The 18,324-nt window shown below is 52.8% G+C and overlaps 1 protein-coding gene across 2 annotated transcripts in view; it reads right to left on the bottom strand.

The window, feature by feature from the left end:
• Positions 1–18,324, bottom strand: part of LOC126498939 (cadherin-23) — a 71,232-nt gene that overhangs the window by 3,602 nt on the left and 49,306 nt on the right. For both annotated transcript variants that reach the window (XM_050137953.1, XM_050137946.1), the window contains 20 exons: positions 17,551–17,754; positions 16,445–16,903; positions 12,810–12,926; positions 11,098–11,322; positions 10,366–10,535; positions 10,002–10,139; positions 8,976–9,095; positions 7,965–8,142; positions 7,611–7,822; positions 6,093–6,284; positions 5,826–5,939; positions 5,083–5,212; positions 4,738–4,989; positions 4,500–4,661; positions 2,072–2,328; positions 1,685–1,782; positions 794–914; positions 632–711; positions 373–413; positions 224–284 (listed from right to left, as the gene is read on the bottom strand). In XM_050137953.1, coding sequence (XP_049993910.1) covers positions 224–284; positions 373–413; positions 632–711; positions 794–914; positions 1,685–1,782; positions 2,072–2,328; positions 4,500–4,661; positions 4,738–4,989; positions 5,083–5,212; positions 5,826–5,939; positions 6,093–6,284; positions 7,611–7,822; positions 7,965–8,142; positions 8,976–9,095; positions 10,002–10,139; positions 10,366–10,535; positions 11,098–11,322; positions 12,810–12,926; positions 16,445–16,903; positions 17,551–17,754 — 3,331 coding nt within the window. The remainder of the gene's footprint in view (positions 1–223; positions 285–372; positions 414–631; positions 712–793; positions 915–1,684; positions 1,783–2,071; positions 2,329–4,499; positions 4,662–4,737; positions 4,990–5,082; positions 5,213–5,825; positions 5,940–6,092; positions 6,285–7,610; positions 7,823–7,964; positions 8,143–8,975; positions 9,096–10,001; positions 10,140–10,365; positions 10,536–11,097; positions 11,323–12,809; positions 12,927–16,444; positions 16,904–17,550; positions 17,755–18,324) is intronic.

Below are 18,324 nucleotides of genomic sequence, written 5' to 3'. Positions count from 1 at the left end.
ACGCCAGTCTGGGTCAGCTTTGTCAGGGAAGCCTTGCCCACTCCCTATGCCCCTTAGTAATCGGACCCGGACAGCACATTTCTGAGAGTGCAGAGAAGTGACTAGCCCACTAGGGGGTGCCCACACTCCATGTTTCAGCCAGTGGCTGCCACAGATACTTGTCACTAGCTGGGTACTGCGGGGATCTCCAAAGGGGATCTGCAGACTTGGGGAGCCCACACACCCGTCAAAGGAGTATTTGTTGGTATTGGGCATGTCCATGATGTCAATGAAGCCACGGTTCCCTGCAGGGAGAGGATTTGAGTGAGGAGGGAAAGAGTCCAACCAATAGGAGCACCTGGACGCCTTACCCTGGCCCCAGCCTTTGCTCACCTGCAGAACCAGCCACAATGGCCTTGAGCTTCCTCTTGTGTCTGGAGAGAGAGGAGGGGGAAGGGGGGAGGAGAGGGAAGAATAGAGGGGAAAAAGAGAGGAGAGATGGGAGGGGAGGAGAGGGGGAAAGGAGGAGGGAGGGGAGAGGGAGAGAGAGTCAGTCAGGGAAGCTGTCCTGCTATCCCTGGTCCTTGGCCCTGTCTGCCTTGGTGCCTGCTGGCAAGGAGACCTTGACCATTCTGGTTCAGGGGTCACTCACACGGTCCTGTAGTACCAGTTCATGAGGACGAAGAGCATGGCAGCCAAGAAGAGAAGGATGGCTAGGACAATGATGGCCATCTGTGGAGACAGCAGGCCAGCCATCAGCAGGCGGGTTCAGGGGCACAGCCCAGACCCCAGGGACTGGCCCCACAAAGGGTACCTGCAGGGCAGACATGTCATCCGGCAGTCGGACAGAGATGGCGGGCTGCACGTCCAGGACATTGTAGTTCCGGAAGAGGTTCCGCAGCTGCTCCTTGTTCTCATCGATCATCTGGATGACCCTGCACAAGGGCCGGGGTCTTTGCTTCATCTCCGCCACCCACTGCCTCCAAGAGGCCACCACCCTCCACCCTGGGGGCAGTGTGCTCCACTCCCGCCAGGAGCCTCAGGATTCACATTCTGCTCTGAAGCTTCGCAAGGGAAAAGCCACCTAGCTGGGCAAGTTTAGCGTCTTACAGGGCCCCCAGGCCTGTGTCCAAGGTCCCAATGGACTCCAAATGGACACTTTAATGGACAAGAAGTGTGTCATGGTTTCAGTAGGAAAGGCACCAATGAGCTTATTGAGTTGAATGCTTGATCACCAGGGAGCAGCACTATTAGGAGGCATGGCCTTCTTGTTGGATAAAGAGTGTGTTCATTGGGTGGGGGTGGGCATTGAGGTTTCAGATGTTCAAGCCAGGTCCCATGTCTCTCTTCCTGCTGCCTGTGGATCTGGATGTAGAACTCACAGCTACCTCCCCAGCACCATGTCATGTCTGCCCTTGCGCCGCCATGCTTCCCACAGTGACAACAATGGGCTAAATCTCTGAACTGTAAGCGAGCCCCAATTCAGTGTTTTCATTCATGAGTTCCCACTGTCATGGTGTCTCTTCACAGCAGTAGAAACCCTAAGACAGAGTGAGGCCCAGAGGGATGAGCATAGCTCTTGGTGTCTCTTATTCTTCCCCAGCTCTGACCATGCACGGAGGCCAATAGCAACGTTCATGTCTCCTTTGGGGGTTCCTACCCCTCAAAACAGGCAGGCAGGCCAGGCACACCCCACCACACCTACCTGTCCACATCCAGGATGCGGTTTGTGTCCCGGTTCACCACGTGAATGAGCAGCTCTGTCTGAGCAAAGTTCACCCGCCCCTTCTTGTCCACGTGGAACTGGGGGAGAAGGGAGTTTGTGGGGTCAAGCTTGCACAGTGGAGAGGAGGGGATGGGAATGGGATGGGCAGGCATCTTGCAGGATCCCATCCAGCCTATCTGATAAGCCCTATCATTACCAAATCTCCCTGATGTGGGCACTAACTTCTACACAGGGCTCATTCATAATCAGCCTTATTTATAGATAAGGGGATGGAGCCCCACAGGCCATGTAGCTAGGAAGTGACTAAGAAGGGATCTCATCTGCCCCTTCTCTTCCCACTGCCCAGTCCTAGGGCCCCGGGGGCACCTGCACATCATCGGTGTTGACAATGGCACCCGTGATGTTGGAGAGCAGGCGGATAAATTCCTCCTCAAAGCCACGCACACGGTCTGGGATCTCGTTGATGACTATCTTAACACGCTGGTCGTCCCTCAGGATATAAATGCCGATGATGGCAGTATCATTGTGACCAGCCAGGTCTCGGGCCACAATGTCTACCACAAAATATCCAGGACTGTAGGCCATGAAGAGATCAAAGGTACGTAGGATGCCATCCACACTCCCTGTGAAAGAGTCCGGGGGGGATGGCACAGCTCAGTGGCCACACACTGATGCTGAACCCTGCCCCCTAACCCTACATCCTTGGGAAGAGGTCATATTTCTTCACCACCTCACCCTGAGTACTGGGGTAATGGGCCTATGCCACCATGCCTGGCTGAAATCCCCTTATTTTTAATGATTACTCCAAGTTTTTGTTTAAACACTGAATTTGAAATAACTGCAGACTCTCCTGTCCACAGATGATTACCAATTCTGAGATCCAGAGAGCGGTGGTCCTCAACCTTCCTAATGCTGTGGCCCCTTTAATACAGTCCCCTCAGGTTGTAGTGACCCTCAACCATACAATTATCTCATTGCTATTCTATAACCGTAATTTTGCTACTGTTAGGAGTCTTGACATAGATATGTGATATACAGATGGTCTTCCGCGACCCCTGTGAGGGGGGTTGCTCGACCCCCAAAGGGGTTCTGACCCACAGGTTGAGAACCACTGCACCAGCCACAAGTAGTTCAGACTCCCACAAAACACAGCAGAGACACCCAGAGATGGCACAACCTATATGATTGTGAGAAAGACAGGCCTGGAGTCAAAACCTGCTGCTTTCTATCTGGAGGCTAGCTCCCTCGCTCCTCTGCAACTGGGTTTATTAAAGAGCAGCTGGGGCTGGGATCATAGCTCAACGGCGGTGCCAGCCCATCACACCCAAGGCCCTGGGCTCAATTCCTAGCTTCGCATTAAAGAAAGGCAGTGAGAGTACAGGGGAAAGGGGCTGGCATCTGGCTACAAAACTCGAGCAGGTGGGATCTAAACTAGACCTTGAAGGACAAAGGAGGCATTATCAGGCACGAGGGAGGTTGGGATAGCATCGAGAAGTAGAAAGGCAGAAGGGTCAGGGGCCTAGGGGCAGATGGAGTAGACTAGCCGAGGCAGTTTGGCTTATCTGGAGACAGAGCCCATATGGATGGTGGAGGGCTATGAGGCCAGAAGCAGGGACTAGAAGGAAGACACGGGAGCCCTGGGTCTCAGGCCAAGTCTTCCTGGCAGTCAAGACTGACACACAGATGAGAAGCCCGCGTGGGTGGAGAGTAATGGGCGCCTTGCAGGCCCTGCCCCAGAGTGTCCTGCCCGTGCACACAGGGAAAAGCTCTAGCAGTGTGTGCATTCAGAGCTGGGCTGTCAGCTCCCCACAGTGCCTTGCCCGATGCCTGACAGAGAAGGGGGACAAATGCAAAGATGGGGAGCATCGTGGAAAGGGGGATGGGGAGAGGGTGGATGTCAGAGAGAGGGAGGGGTAGTTGGGTAGATGAATGGGTGGACAAGAAGATGAGAAAAGCAAAAGAGGACTTAGATGCAGCTCAGTTGATAGAGCTTGCCCAGCCTGCGTGAAGCTCTGGGTTTCATCCCCAGCACTGTGTAAACTGGGGCGGGGGGCATGAGTGTGACCCCAGTACTTGGGAGGTAGAGACGGGAAGATCAAACACTCGAGATTCATTCATTCTTTCTTTCTTTCTTTCTTTCTTTCTTTCTTTCTTTCTTTCTTTCTTCCTTCCTTCCTTCCTTCCTTCCTTCCTTCCTTCCTTCCTTCCTTCCTTCCTTCCTTTCTTTTAAATTGAGAGAGGGTCTCACTATATGGCATTGGCTGTCCTGGAACTCAATACCTAGACAAGGTTGGCCTCAAGCTCACACAGATCTGTCTGCTTCTGTCCCTGAGTGCTGGAATTAAAGGCATGCCCCACTGTCTGGCTCAAAATTATAGAGAGATCTCGAAGCCTGCTGGGCAACACAAGACCCTGCCATTTAAAAAAATAAATAAAACAAGGCTGGCAAGATGACTCAGTGGGTAAAGACACTTGCCACCAAGCCTGATGACCTGCTTTTGATCCCTAGGGACTCACATAGTGAAGGAGAGAACCAATTCCTTCATGTTGTCTTCTGGCTTCTCTGCATAAGTTCTGTGGGCATGCACCCCCCCCCAATAAATAAAATGTACCCCCCCCATACACATAGAAAAAGAATCCATGTATAAATGAAGGGGCAAATAGGTAAAGAACAGACAGAATAGCAGAAACTGGATGGGCGAACAGAAGGGCTGACATGGATGGCCACCTAGGGCTTGTGCTCAAACAGACTCCATCTCAGGACTGAAGTCCATGCAGTGACAGGGGCTCCTACCCATGGTGAAGACCTGGCCCACATCCTCAGAGTCGTTGGCAAGGGCCCGGAAGTAGTGGATAGCCAGAATGCCGTAGAAGACCAGGCTGTTGTTGCCAATATCTGCATCCAGGGCCAGCACCTGGATCAATTCCGAGCCGACCTTGGCATCGGTGGCCACTCCTGTGGGAACAGGCAGGCCACGTAAATGTCAGGGGAGGAGCCACCCACACCCTCAGGCCCCGGCTGGTCCCTGCACCTGCGGTGTACTCAGCCTTGGTGAAGCGCGGCGGCTGGTCATTGATGTCCTCCAGCACAACGCGCACCTCCTGCAGGGTGAGGTCAGTGAGCAGATCGAGGGCTGGGGAGGGTCCTCGGGGAGGGGCCCAGCTGTGATTGCTGGACGCTTTGACGATGAAGGAGAAGAGGGCTTCCTTTTCCCGATCTAGGTCTCTGAGCACCAGCAGGCGCCCGTCAGGTTGCAGGTGGAAGTTCTTGTCCTCGTTACCAGCTGTGGGCAGACGGGACACAGGGTGAGTAGAGGGGCACTCAGAGTCCTCTGCAAACCCAGGGCCGGTGGGGCACTGGCTCCATTGACCCCCACCTGCAATGAAGTAGTACACGATGGCATTGGGACCCTCATCTGCGTCCACAGCGCCTGTCACGTTGCCCACCAGGGTACCACGGGGTGAGTGTTCAGGCACAGTCAGCAGCTGATACTGGGGGCTTCCCTTCTATAAGAGAAGAAGTAGTTACACGAGGCACAAGCTCCAGCTCTGGCCAGAGGACCTTGGGTATCCACTTTGTGGGTCTGAGGACTTTGTTGCCTAGAGAGTAAGCGGAATTACTATAACCTCCATGAGGACAGGACTTTACTGATTTATCCCCAGGGTCTACGTGCATGTCCCAAAAAGTGTTCTCTTGTGTGCATGCACACAGCCTCTATTGGCCACCCATCCATGTATGTATGTATGTATGTATGTATGTATGTATGTACAAACACACAGACACTACCAAACTCATACCATTCAGTTCTGCTGTCCACTTTTGAGTTTTGACTCTAGACTCCAGAGTCAATTTTCATGCTGTGTGCACACATATGATGAACAAGCCTATATGTGCATACAAAGGCAAAGGTGTTGGACATTTTCCCTCCTTTTTGGATCACTGAGTGAGGCCTTGCATTAGTGCCCAACTTTGAATGCCCTAGGTGTTTGAGGGAAATCTAGACGGAGGCTCACTGTGTGCTAACCAGATGTGTAGCAGGGTAGAGTACGGGCATGTGTGGGCTCACAGGTGGTAAGACCCTGCGGGGGTGTCACTGGCACAGGGGATAGGTGAGCTCACAGGAGGCCTCACGAAGAGGGGCTCGTTGTCATCGATGTCTTCCAGGGCCACCTGCAATGGCTGCATCGTCTCGTACGGCACTGGCTGGCCCAGGTCACTGGCCACCAAGATGAGCTGGAGGAGAGGGAGCCCAGTCAGAGGGGAAAGATAGGGTTGGAGGTTGGCCTAGGGCCCCAAGGAAGCTCAGTGGAACATGTCTCCCAGAGGTGGTCCAGGAGCAACCCACATAGCCCCCCCCCCTCCCGTTGTTCCAGCCCCTCTCCTTACACTGTACACTGCCTGCTTCTCGCGATCCAGGCGCTGAGCCGTCTGGATGAGCCCGCTAACTGGGTCGATGGTGAAGTACTCCCAGTCACGGTTGCCTGCTGTCTTTAGGAAGCTGTATCGCACTGCCCCGTTGAGTCCTTCATCCTTGTCGGTGGCATAGACCTCATACACGTTGGAACGTAGAGGGATCTCCTGTGGGGGTCATGAGAGGGGGTATCTGGTCATGAAAAACCCCAGAGCCAGGCCCTGGTGAGCTCTTAAATCCTTTGCTCCCTCAGCCAAGGCCCTCATTTCTCTAAGCCTCAAGGGCCTGCATTCTTTTAAGATTTAGGTATGACACTGAAGAAAACCGACTGTAGTCATGTGCTGGCCCCGCCCTCAGGATGCCCCAGCAAGAACATGGTTCTTGACTGTTACAAAACTCTCAGCTCAGCCTGGCTTCATTGTTTTCTCATTGTTCATAATAAACTCCAAGCGGCAGTCATCTGGACCCCCAACCACAAAGCCCTTGAAGAGAAAGCTTAGCAAACAGAGCCTTTGGTGTGGAAAGGAATTAGATTATTATTAATTTATGTACCATTTCCTGTCACACACAAAAAAAGATTTGAAGCGATTGACCGGAATATATGAATTTAAATGAGATTGAATGAATTAAAAAAAAAATAGGGTAAAAGAAGAATATAATTAGCATAAGATGGAAGAGCCCCAAGTCTCTGCAGGGTCATTTGAGGGGGTTACGCCACTGTGAGCTCCCTAGTGGGCAAAGCGAAAAGGACTAATGTATCACTGCAGGTATGACACCAGGCCCAGTGCTCCCCAGAGCTTAGTCTTGAGATCATTTTCTCCCGCAGGACCTCAAAAGGCAGACGACTAGATGGTCTCAGCATGGTGCTCCCAGATAAGGGATTTGCTTGAGTCTGTGGGGCAAAGGACAAGCCAGAGATATCCCAACTATACCACCAAGGATCCCTGGGGCCTTAGGATGGAAGGGACGAGCAGAAGACAATGCATTTCCCCTAGCTGGATCGGCCATCTAACTAGACTAACTGGCGTTAGACCAAAGAATGAGAGAACCCGAGCTGTGCATTTTGGTATCAGGAGGACCAGCAGACAGACGGAAGGGCCCTGTGTTTATTTTGAACTATGTCTGGGGGAAGTGGGTGGCAGGAGACCAGATACTCCCTGGTAGAGTCGACGAGCAAGAGCTGATGTGTGTCCTATTATTAGGTCCATTCTCAGATGGAAACGACTCGCAGAAGGCACTTGCTCTAGGTCATTGCTTGAGGAGCCCAAGAGTTGCTTGCACCTAGATCCTTTCCTGGCACCACCTACAGAACTACCCAACCCTTAAGATCTTCTTTGAGCGGCACTGGGCAAGTCCGCTCTCCTCGTGTTGGCCTACAATCTCACAGTGGACCTTTCTACTCTGCCAGATGGTGAACGCAGGATGAGTCAGTGGGCTGCAAGTGGGAACCGAGCGTCAGTGAGAACACTGGCCCCGGCCGGGATCAGGAATACCTCTTTGATGTGCAGGATAGTACCATTGGGTGGGCGCACAAAGACAGGGCGGTTGTCGTTGACATCGATCACCTCCACCAGTAGCATGGTCGTGCCCCAGAGGGGGGGCTCTCCACCATCTGTGGCCACCACAGTCAGGTTGAACCTCTCATAGGACTGGAGTGGCCGCTGCGTGGTCACCAGGCCCGAGTCCATGTCCACGGAGAAAGCCTCTGGCAGTGGGAGAGAGCAAGGGAACGGTCTGACTGGGATGACCTTCCTGTCTCCTCCTCCTCGGGCCAGGACAGTAAGACATGGCAGCTTGCCCCTCCCCACCCTCTAAGCCCTCCTGGGCAGCAAGGGAAGGCCATATACCCATTCCGGGGCCCTCGAGGGAGTAGGTCAGCTGCCCATTGGAGCCCTCATCCTGGTCAGTGGCCAGCATGGTAATGACCGAGGTGCCCGCTGGTTCATTCTCGTACACACTTGTGCTGAACTGCGGTTTGGAGAACTGAGGCCGGCAGTCATTGACATCGAGTACTCGGATCACCACCTGGGGAGGCCACAAGACGGTGAAGGGGCTCCCTTGGGAGACCCCATCCCACAAGGGCAAGGTGGAGTAGGGAGGGAACAGGGCACTACCCTGGTGGAAGGCATCGCCATTTAATTAAGCAAATTATGTTTTGAGACAGGGTCTCAATGGGCTATCCTGGAACTTGCTACATAGACCAGGCTGGCCTTGAACTCAGAGTTCCTCTTGCCCCGGCCTCTCAACTGGTGGGATTAAAGGCATGTGCCACCACATCCATCTGTATTTTTACTTTTTGAGCCAGGGTCTTGGGCTGGGGGTATAGCTCGGTTGATAGAGTGCTGGTCTCTTTGTAGTTAGGTATTCACGAGGTTCTGGGCTCATCTCCAGCCCTTCATACACTAGGCCTGGTTCTACATATAAGCCTAGCAATTGGGAGGTAGAGGCAGGAAGATCCAGAGTTCAAGGTCACCCTCAGCTGCAAGAATTTGAAGCTACCTTCAACTCCAGGTTCTTAAGTATCCCATCTCCAAGGTTGAGGCAAGGAAGGCCTCTTGTATGAGGATGACATAAGGTACACAGTGAGACTTCATCTCAAAAACTGAATAAATCAATCAATAAATAAATAAATAAATAAATCAATAGGAGCCATAAGTAGTTTTCGCTACTATACTGTGTTGGGCACCTGAGGGACTGGACTGTGAAGACATACAAGTGCCCTCTGGGTCACACCTAGGTGTACCTGGCTGTTCATGTGACATTTGGGGATGAGAGGCCCTGTTTCCACTCAGAACAGTCGTTCTCTATGGACTTAGTTTGCTGCTCCCTGCCCTGTGCTCAAGGCTGCTGTTCCTCACCTGCACCGAGTTCTCTCGACGGTTACTGGCCACATCCCCTGGGTTGTCTTTGGCCAAGGCAGTTAGGATATAGTGGTCCTTCTTCTCCCGGTCCAGAGAGGACAGCACATAGATGTCACCCTAGTTGGAAGAGGAGACATTCAGGTGATTCATCAGTTTGATGTGTCTGCTGAGCATCTACACTATGGGCAGACACTATTAGAGTCTGGAGGTCATGCTGGGGAGGGGGGGGGGCGGCCTCTTGTCTCCATGATGCCTGTGTTCTTGCCCTCACTATCGCGTTCTATCTGAGATGCAGTGATCAGCCAGGCTGCAGCTAAGTGCCCGACCAGCGTCTGGCATAGAGTATCTACTCTGATAACAGGCACTGTTCTTAATGCCAGGCACCATACCCGAGTGCTCACACTGAGCAGGGTAAACCCTCCCGAAGGGAGTGCACACAGAGGAACAGAGGGCAACTCCTGGAACCAGGGGGAGGCTCGCTGAACAGCCCTGCCCTTTGCAAGGCTGTCTCCTCACCTTACAAACAGCAGCTTCTGGGCCAAGAGGCAGACGCTTGGGCCCCCAATTTCTACTCTCACGAAAGGCTGAGACTCATGGGGACTTGTGGGTCCCACCCTTTGGAGCACCTTGCTTCTCTCCACATGGAGCACAGGGTCGTGTATATTGCAGATGTTCTAAGAACACGCCCAGTTCCCACAGCACGCCTCATGTGACACTTTCAAGAAGTGGTCCCTGGGACTTGTTTCAAGTTTTGGGGCACATCCTGTCACACCAAAGGGCCAGTTCCTAAAGCTGGTGGCCACTTCCTCCCATTTGTACTAGGACATAAGGGGCTGCGGGCTTAACAACACCTGGAACTCTGGGGGAGAGTTTGCTATCCTTAGATAAAGCAACCTGAAGTCTAAATATATCCAAGAGACAGGACCCAGAAACGGGGATGTGAGGGGTGCTTTGGGTGACTTTTTAGACCAGGACTCTGGGCTTTCCCACTCCCAGGGTCAGGCCCTCCCACGGCCTACTTACAGTGTTGGGGTGGATGGCAAACTTGCCCTCTCCATCCCCCAGGCTATATTCGATGAGGGCAAAGTTGCCCGAGTCAGCATCGGAAGCAGTGACCCTCAGAATGACTGTGCCCACAGCCACATCCTCAAAAACGGCCTCCTAGAGAGAGGGGGGGAGGGAGGGGAGAGGGGAGGGAAGAGAGGGGAGGAGGGGAAAAGGAAGAGGGGAGCATGGTTATCCCCCGGTGCCGGGGTGTTCTGGGGCAGCACGCTGCTCATGCTTTTAGCATTCCTGGGCTTCATGGGGGAAGGGCAAGGAGGAGCGAAAGGCACACCAAAGACCCCAAGGAATAGGTACTGACCCTCACGTTGGTCTGGCCACCCACCTGGTAAGAGGGCTGGTCAAAGATGGGGTTGTTGTCATTAATGTCCACAATTTCCAGGTAGACAGGGATCTCAGCTGCGCGGGGTGGGGACCCATTGTCTGAGGCCCTCACTGTGAAGTTAAGCCAGTGCACCTCTTCATAGTCCACTGTCCGGTTGGCAATGACCTTCCCTGAGACACAGAGGTACCCACTGATGAGGTGTGGCCACTCTTCATCCTGGGATCTCTAGACTTTGGGAAGGATCTGGGGCTCTGAGGGGAGGAGGGGCTCCTGGCAAGGAGCGTGAATAGGTAGCATTGCCCATCTCAGGACAGAGATGGAGGAGAGACTGCCCTCAGTTGTCCTTCTCAACAAAGAGCTAAGAAAGCTCCCTGGAATGGGTATCTGTAACCCCAAGGAAACCCCGAGATACCTCCGTGTCTAAGACCCCATTCCCAAGGGGATATGCTCATAGGAGCTTGGGCGGTAGAAATGGTAGAGAGGGTTCTCTAGGGTTCCAACAGACACCTATGGGCCTGCGTCCAAGCCAGGACTAGAAAATTCTATCTGCTGCTGGGAGCATCAGAAAAGGCTTGGCATACCAACCATCTTGAATCTGGCCTAGGCCACCACAGAACAGGGGTAGGGGTGGGGTCCCAACTAGATATTGAGAAGTGAGTCACAGTCCTTCTAGGGGCTAACAGGCATGGGTATGCATCCCCTACCCTCCATCTCGGAGACCCCTCCACCTACCTGCGGAAGAGTCTTCAAGCTGGACATAGCCTGGGGGTGTGAGGTCCAGCAGGGTATAGGTGATCAGCCCATTGAGGCCCTTGTCAGGGTCAACAGCAGCTACAGCAATGAGTGTGGTACCCGGGGTGGCCCCTTCCAGGACCCGCTCTGTGTAGTAGGTGATCCCAAAGGGCTTGAACTGGGGTGTGTTGTCATTGACATCCAGGATGTTGACCGTGAGCTTGGCTGGGGTGCAGGTGGGAGGGAATACCAGGGATAGATCTGTGTTCCACCGTGGTGCCCGCTGCTCCCTTCCCAGCTCTACTGCTCTTTCCCCCCCCCCCCCCCCCCCCCCCCCCCCCCCCCCNTCCCCCCCCCCCCCCCCCCCCCCCCGCCTAGGGCTGCCAAGCTCAGAGGAGAACAATGTCTCACGTTATTTTATGTGTATGAGATGTCCATGCTCGTGTGTTTGCGTGTGTGAGTGTGGTTTAGGTGTATATATGTACACATGCACATGTGTACGCATGTGTAGGGAGGTCAGAGGTCAACGTTAGAGGCTCTTCAGATCTGTCACTTGCCTGGAACTCACTACGTAGGCTAAAGTGGCTGGTTAGGAACAGTTCAGGGATCTGCCTGTTTTCACCTCCCCAGTCCCGGGATTACAGGTATGTGTTACTGTGCCTAGGTTTATTTTAAGTGTGCGTGTGGGTGTTTTTGAGATAGGGTTCCCCTGTGTAACTCTGGCTGTCCTAGGACTTGCTCTATAGACCAGGCTGGTCTCAAACTCGGAGATCTGCCTGCCTTTGCCTTCCGAGTGCTGGGATTAAAGGCACGGGCCACTGCTGCCCTGCTCACGCCTGGAATTGTGTGTGGGTTCTTAGGATCAAACTTTCCCTCTGATCTGAACATCGCTCTTCTATAAGAGCAGGGATTTGTATTCTACCAGTGGGTTGGGGGGCTCTGATGTGGCCTTTGTTCTTTTCAGGACCACAGTTTTCCAACAAACTTGGAGAGCTAGGATGAAGATGGTTTCTGGCTATTCCTTTGATCTGGGCTTCCCTAGCCCCTCTGAATGATCCCCCCCCCCCCCTCAGCAGAAGCAGCCTGGGCCTCTGACCTTAAAAATCTCAGGATGCGTAAGAGATAAACAAGTACACACTTCCCTCTGGAACACTTGGGCCTCTAGGCTGAGAAGATAAACAGCCAGTGTCTGCCAGGCTCAAGCCACCCCAACAACTGTCCTTGTCTTCTGACAGTAGAATGAGACCATCCCATCCCTTTTTCCACTGCCCCCTCTGCCTAGCCCAACCATTCCAGCCCATAATAGCTTCCCAGCACATGCCTCTTCTCTGTCACTGAGCCTGCCCCACTGTGGTCTGTGGCCTTGAGTCCCCTTCTTTAGCTCTTTGCTTCCTGCCCTGACCCCATGGCTTCCTATCAGATCATAGTTCCTGCTCCTATTCTAGCCGTACCCTGGATTCCAATATTACCCTGACACCCTCCCCTACCCCTCAGAGTCTAAGGGTTCAGATCCCATACATTTAGGGGCATAGTCACCCTGAGTCCCAAAGTGGTTGTCACTATCCTAAGGTACCCCAACTCCTCAGTAGCCCTGACAGCTAAGTCCTGGGATTCACCTCCTTACAGCCAGGCTTGCACTTGGTTCCTAGCCCCCCCCCCAGCCCTCAGAGAGCTCCGAGTGACCCATAAGAGATACTAGCAGGGCATCTTACCGTTTGGCACACTGACGGCACGCTCTGGGAGGTCGCTGGCGTTGTCAATCACTGAGAGCGTGACCTCATAGGTAGCAACCAGCTCGCGGTTCAAGGGAGACTTCACCATCACAGACCCTGTGGGCCGGACCAAGTCAGATTCTGCTAGAAGGGGAACCGCACGAAGTCTGGGCTCTTCAGAGCCCCTGCCCTACCACACCCCCATCCTGATAAAGGGCACTAGTCCCTGATGGACCAGGAGACTTGTGGCTGGGATGGTATATATATATATATATATATATCCATCTCCACTCATAGAGACTGGGGCCCTTCAGCTGGTGCTGGTGACCTTGGACAAACTGTCCGGCCTTTCCTCTCCTCACTGACAAAAGGGGCAAGCATAGCATCACTACAAAGGTTCCAGGGAATAAGAAAACAAAATGAGACTCTACCAACGAAGTACTTAGAACTTTGCCTGGCACATACAAAGTTCTATGCAATCTTTGAAAATAAACACGGCAGCACGATGCGGAACAGCGTGAATGTTCTTGGTCCTGCTAAAGAATACACTAAAAAATGGCTGAGGCGAGCCATGCCCAGGAGTGCCCATCTGACATCCCAGCCATGGGAGGCTGAGGCAGGAGGTTGGTGGGTTTGAGGCTAGCCTGGGCTACAAAGCAAGACCTTGCTTCAAAAACCAAACCAAGCTGAGCATGGTGGTGCATGCCTGTAATACCAGCTACTCAACAGAGTAAAAATAGGGGGCTGGAGAGGTGGCTCATCAGTTAAGAGCACTGGCTGCTCGTCCAGAGGACCCGGGTTTTAGTCCCAGCACACACATGGTGGCTCACAAGCATATGTAACTCCAGTTTCAGGGGATCCAACATCCTCTTCTGGTCTCCATGGATATTACATGCACTCAGTGCACAGACACATAAGCAGGCAAAACACCAGTGCACATAAAATAAAAATTTAAGTAACAAATTAAGAAATCGAGTCATTAATTTAAAAAAAATGAAACAGAAGTCCAAGATAACTTATCTTAAAATATCTTAAAATAAAAAAATGTTAAATATCAGGGCTGGGAATACAGTTTAGTGATGGAGCACTTGCTTAGCTTGCCTAGCATACATAGGAAAGGTCTGGTCAATAGTCAGTATCAGAAAAAAAAAAAGATTTTATGCTCTATGTCACAGTTTCACAAATGCTTATATTCCAAGGAAGATCTCCTGGCATCTGGAACAAGGACAACTACCCTGTGGGGACAGGCTAGAGACCCTAGGCATGCCCCTTTGTCCTAAGCAGAATGTGACATGGTGCTTATTACAGGACAGAAATAGCAGTCTATGTTGATGACAACAGGTTCCTTCTCTTCCCTGCGTCCCCAGCTGCTCCATAAACCAGAGAGAAACTCCAGAAGTTCTGGTTTTGCTGGACAGTCCATCTGTTGGGGCCTGAGTGGCTCCTCTAGTTTCCCCTCACAGGCCCTAGACCAAGATCTCCTCTCCTCTTAGCTAGCAGGGTCTTATGATACCCTTCCCCCTTGGCAGACCCCCTGCTGGGTTGCTGTCCTCCACAGGTCCCCAGCCATGGGTGGTCACTTACCCTGGGTGGCCGCCTCCTCCTCCTCCTCTTCCTACTCTCGCTCCCCGTCCCCCGGGCTGGGGAGCGAGGTTGGGGAGAGGGCAGCTGCGTTCAGTCTGCAAAGGCTGGGCACGGCCTGGGCCGGCCCCCAGGGCAGGAAGGGTGGGGTATGAGGCATGGAGGAAGGCAGTGGGGGTGAAGCAGAGAGGAGATGAGGTGGGAAATGACAGAACAGAGCTCAAACCTGTAGGCCTGCCAGCCGTGAGGGAGAAAGAGAGGGTTAACATTGGTTAGTTCAGGGTGCAGCAAGGAGGGACGGGGCAGGGTGTGGGGTGGGGCGGTGGCTGTGGGACTTAGAACTGGCCAGGGCAGGAGAAGCTAGGATGGGAGAAGGGGTAGAGGGGAAGGGGTGAGAACCCAGCTGAAGTGGAGGGGTTGGAGGATCTGGGAAGAAAGGGTAGGGAAGCCGAGCAAGGGGGGACTGGGGGCCATGAGGAAGGTGGACAGAGAAGACACTGGAAAGAAAAAATAGAGAGAAAAAGAATCAGTGGGAGGTAGCGGGAACAAGGCAGAGAAAAGTTGGGGGAGCATGCTATCCAGGGAAGCAGGGGTTGGGTGGCTCTCCATGGTCCTGACAGACCAGCTGGGAACCGCTTTGACCTGGCCCAGGCTAGCACAGGATACTACATATTTTAGCAACTTCTTCCTGGGCTTCAAGGGTTATACTCCCTCCCCCCCTTTTTTCTTTTTTTCTTTTGGGCTGAAAATACAGGTGAGATTGATCCTACTCTGCCCCATGGCATGCTCTGACTGTGGGCATTTTTTTTGTTTTTCATACCCCCCCCAATTCCCTCACACCCCTCCTCTCTCAGGCAGAGTGTGCATGTGGTCTATGTGTATTGAGACTGATGGTGTAGCTCAGTTGGAGGGTACTGGCCCAGCATGCAGGAGGCCCTGGGTTTGACCCCTCCAGTTCTCTGTACAACAGTCATCTCTTGGGAGGTAGAAGAAAGAGGGTCAAAGTTCTAGGTCGTTTTGGTCCATATTACAAGTTCGAGGCCAGCCTAGGCTGCATGAGACCCCATCTCTAAGATAAAGTATTCCTGGGAACCATTTTGTCCCTTCCAGCTACACAAATGCTGCCGTGGTATGTAGCTCACCCTCTTTTTAAAATCTTTACAGCAAGCACCTATAACAAAGACACCCTTTCATCCCCATTGCTGTGTGCCCAGCCAATGTCTGCTGCCGCCTGGTATCCCATGGTGTGAGCTCACCACTCTTCCCCCTCTGTGCTGCTAGGTCCTGGGGTCTGAACGTACTTCGTGTTTGATTGCTGCCTGATGGGGACCCTGGTCTGTACCCTACAGCAGTGCAGGAATACCAGTGTCCCCACATCACCATCACGGCAACAGCACACTGATGTCTACTCGCTATCTATGGGACACTTGTGTCGCCTCCCTATACATTTCTCCCAGTAACAATGATTTTTAGCATTTCGTCACTGCCATGCTAATTTTTATGACACCCCATATAAGACTCATGCCCTTCCCTGACTCCCCAGAGGACCAAAACCGCTCAACTGTTGGACAAACAGCAAACTGTCAAAATTATAGTAAGCTGGATAGACCACAAAAGATAAAATCATGATTCTGTTCTTATGATAATGGAAGATAAGGGCACAGACATAACTTATAGAAGATTTAAATGCACCAATCAAAGGTGTTTGGCCAAATCTCCTTATTAAGGAAATATGTGCTATTACTGTTTTCCATTTGAACTACAAACACTGCAACTCTGTAATAGCAAATGCCAGCACGGATGTGGGGACATGGGCACCACGGCAACACTGTAGGGTGAAGGAGCCAGAAAGGGCTGAGCAGCTTGTCAAGGAGACGGAAGGCAGGGGCAAGAGGGAGGGAGGCAGCAGAGGAGCAAGGAAAGGAAGAGGGGTGGAGAAAAAGACAAGAGCACAAAGGGAATGGCAAAGAAAGAGAAGGGGAGGGGAGGGAGACAGGGAGGGAGGGAGCTAGGATTCTGGGTCCGGGTCAGGAGAGCTAACACCATTCTCGTACCTGTATTGATATTCACGGCAAAAGCATCTTCCTGGTCAGGCACCAGGCGGTCAGTGTCGTCCTTAGCCACAATGCTGATGATGTGGTACTCCAGTCTGGGGTTGAGGTCAAGGTCGATAGCAGTGACGTTGGCAATGACGGTGCCTGGCTCTGCCGATTCCAGCACACTCACTGTCTGGATGGGGTTGAGGAATTCGGGGCGGGAGTCATTGATGTCATCAATCAGAACAGTGACGATGGCCGTGCCTGACAGGGGGACAGTGCCCCGGTCGGTGGCCACCACTGTCAACCTGTAGGACTCCTGTTCTTCTCTGTCGATGGTGGCATTGCCAACACGGATGACTCCAGTGGCTGGGTGGATGAGGAAGCGGTCCTGAGCCCCAGCTTCTATTCGGTAGACCAGCTCCCCGTTGAGGCCACTGTCCTCATCTGTGGCTGTGACTTGTAGGACTGAGAATCCTGTGGGAAGGAATCGGGGAGTAGGTGAGCATTGGGGCCTCTTCTAGAAAGATCAGGGCCTTTTGCTCATTGTGTGGTGTACATGCATGCATACGTACATGCCTGTGCACACATGGGAGGATGCCAGGCATCTTCTTCCATCAATCTCTACCTTATTTCTTTGAGACAGGGTCTCTCACTGAACCTGGAACTAGACTGGTACCCACTAAGCTCCAGTGATCCTCCTGAGTCCACCCCCATAGGTGTGTACCCACAACCATACCCAGTGTTGTTTGTGGGTGTGGGATTTGAACTCAGATCTTCATGTTTGATGAGCAGGCATCCTTATCCCTGGAGCCATCTCTCCATAGCCCAGAACCCTTTAATGATGCTGCAAAAGAGGCCTCTCCTCACCAGTCTTGACAGCACATATCGCAGTGGCGGCCTCATGTTTCAGAATGTTCATATTATTCCAGGCAACATCTAGATCCAAACATCTCCCCTTCCTCCCATTAAACTAGATTATGAAGAGAATGCTTCTGCATCTATGCTGGTTTAAAACACAGGCTTTGATGAGCACCACCTTGTAATCCCATCACCACGTGATCTCACTTGTGCTCACCTGAGGCTCTAAACCCACACCCCTGCCAATCAGACCCTGGCAGTACCTGGAGGGCAGTTCTCCAGTAGGTGGACAGTGTAAGCGGCGGGACTGAAGGTGGGCCAGTTGTCATTGTCATCCAGGATAGTGACGAGCAGGTAGGCGGTGCCGTTGAGTAGTCCAACATCCTCAGCTAACAGCAGCAGCTCCAGGAGCGGGGGTGAGAAGGCCTCCCGGTCAATGACGACCCCAGACCTCACCGTCACCACGCCTGGTACCCAGGACCACCAGCCAGGGAGATGCACAGGGTAAGGGACACAGCGGGTAAAGAGAAGAGACACCATAGCAGGGCCAGAGAGGAAAGACACGGTGACTTTATTTCCTGAAGACTCAGTTATCCACATCCAGGGGGCACCCATGTTTGCCATGGCTGTCCCTCCTTGGTGGCCTCTGCAGTTCTCAGTCTGCTGGGAGTGACCAGGGCAGAGGATTGACCTGCCCATAGAGAGACAGCTCCATAGGGACACGGTCCATAGACAGACAGACATGCTGCCTCCTGTCCTGACCAAACTGTCGGGACATGGCTCTGGGGAGCAGCTCTCTGGTATGAGAACAGGAGTTACTACTTTGGCTATTTCTGGCTGATCAGGGGGTGTTTCTGTCCAGGACACAGGGCATAAAGAGAGAAGATAGGGGTTGTTTGCCCAGGCCAAGAGTCTATGCAGCAAGAGGTCCCTAAAGTTGCCTCCACGCTTCTTCTTGGGTTCTCCCACTGAGACTCCTGTGGGAGTCTCCATCCGGTTGCAGTGTGGGTTGTGGGCTATGAGGAACAGGGTCCATA

The sequence above is a fragment of the Alexandromys fortis genome, unplaced genomic scaffold (genome assembly GCF_014885135.2).
Source record: "Alexandromys fortis isolate MF-2015 unplaced genomic scaffold, M_Fortis_MF-2015_v1.1 scaffold_9, whole genome shotgun sequence".
Classification (NCBI taxonomy): domain Eukaryota; kingdom Metazoa; phylum Chordata; class Mammalia; order Rodentia; family Cricetidae; genus Alexandromys; species Alexandromys fortis.
Note: the sequence above shows the minus strand (reverse complement) of the source record. Positions and strands in the feature narration are given on the sequence as shown.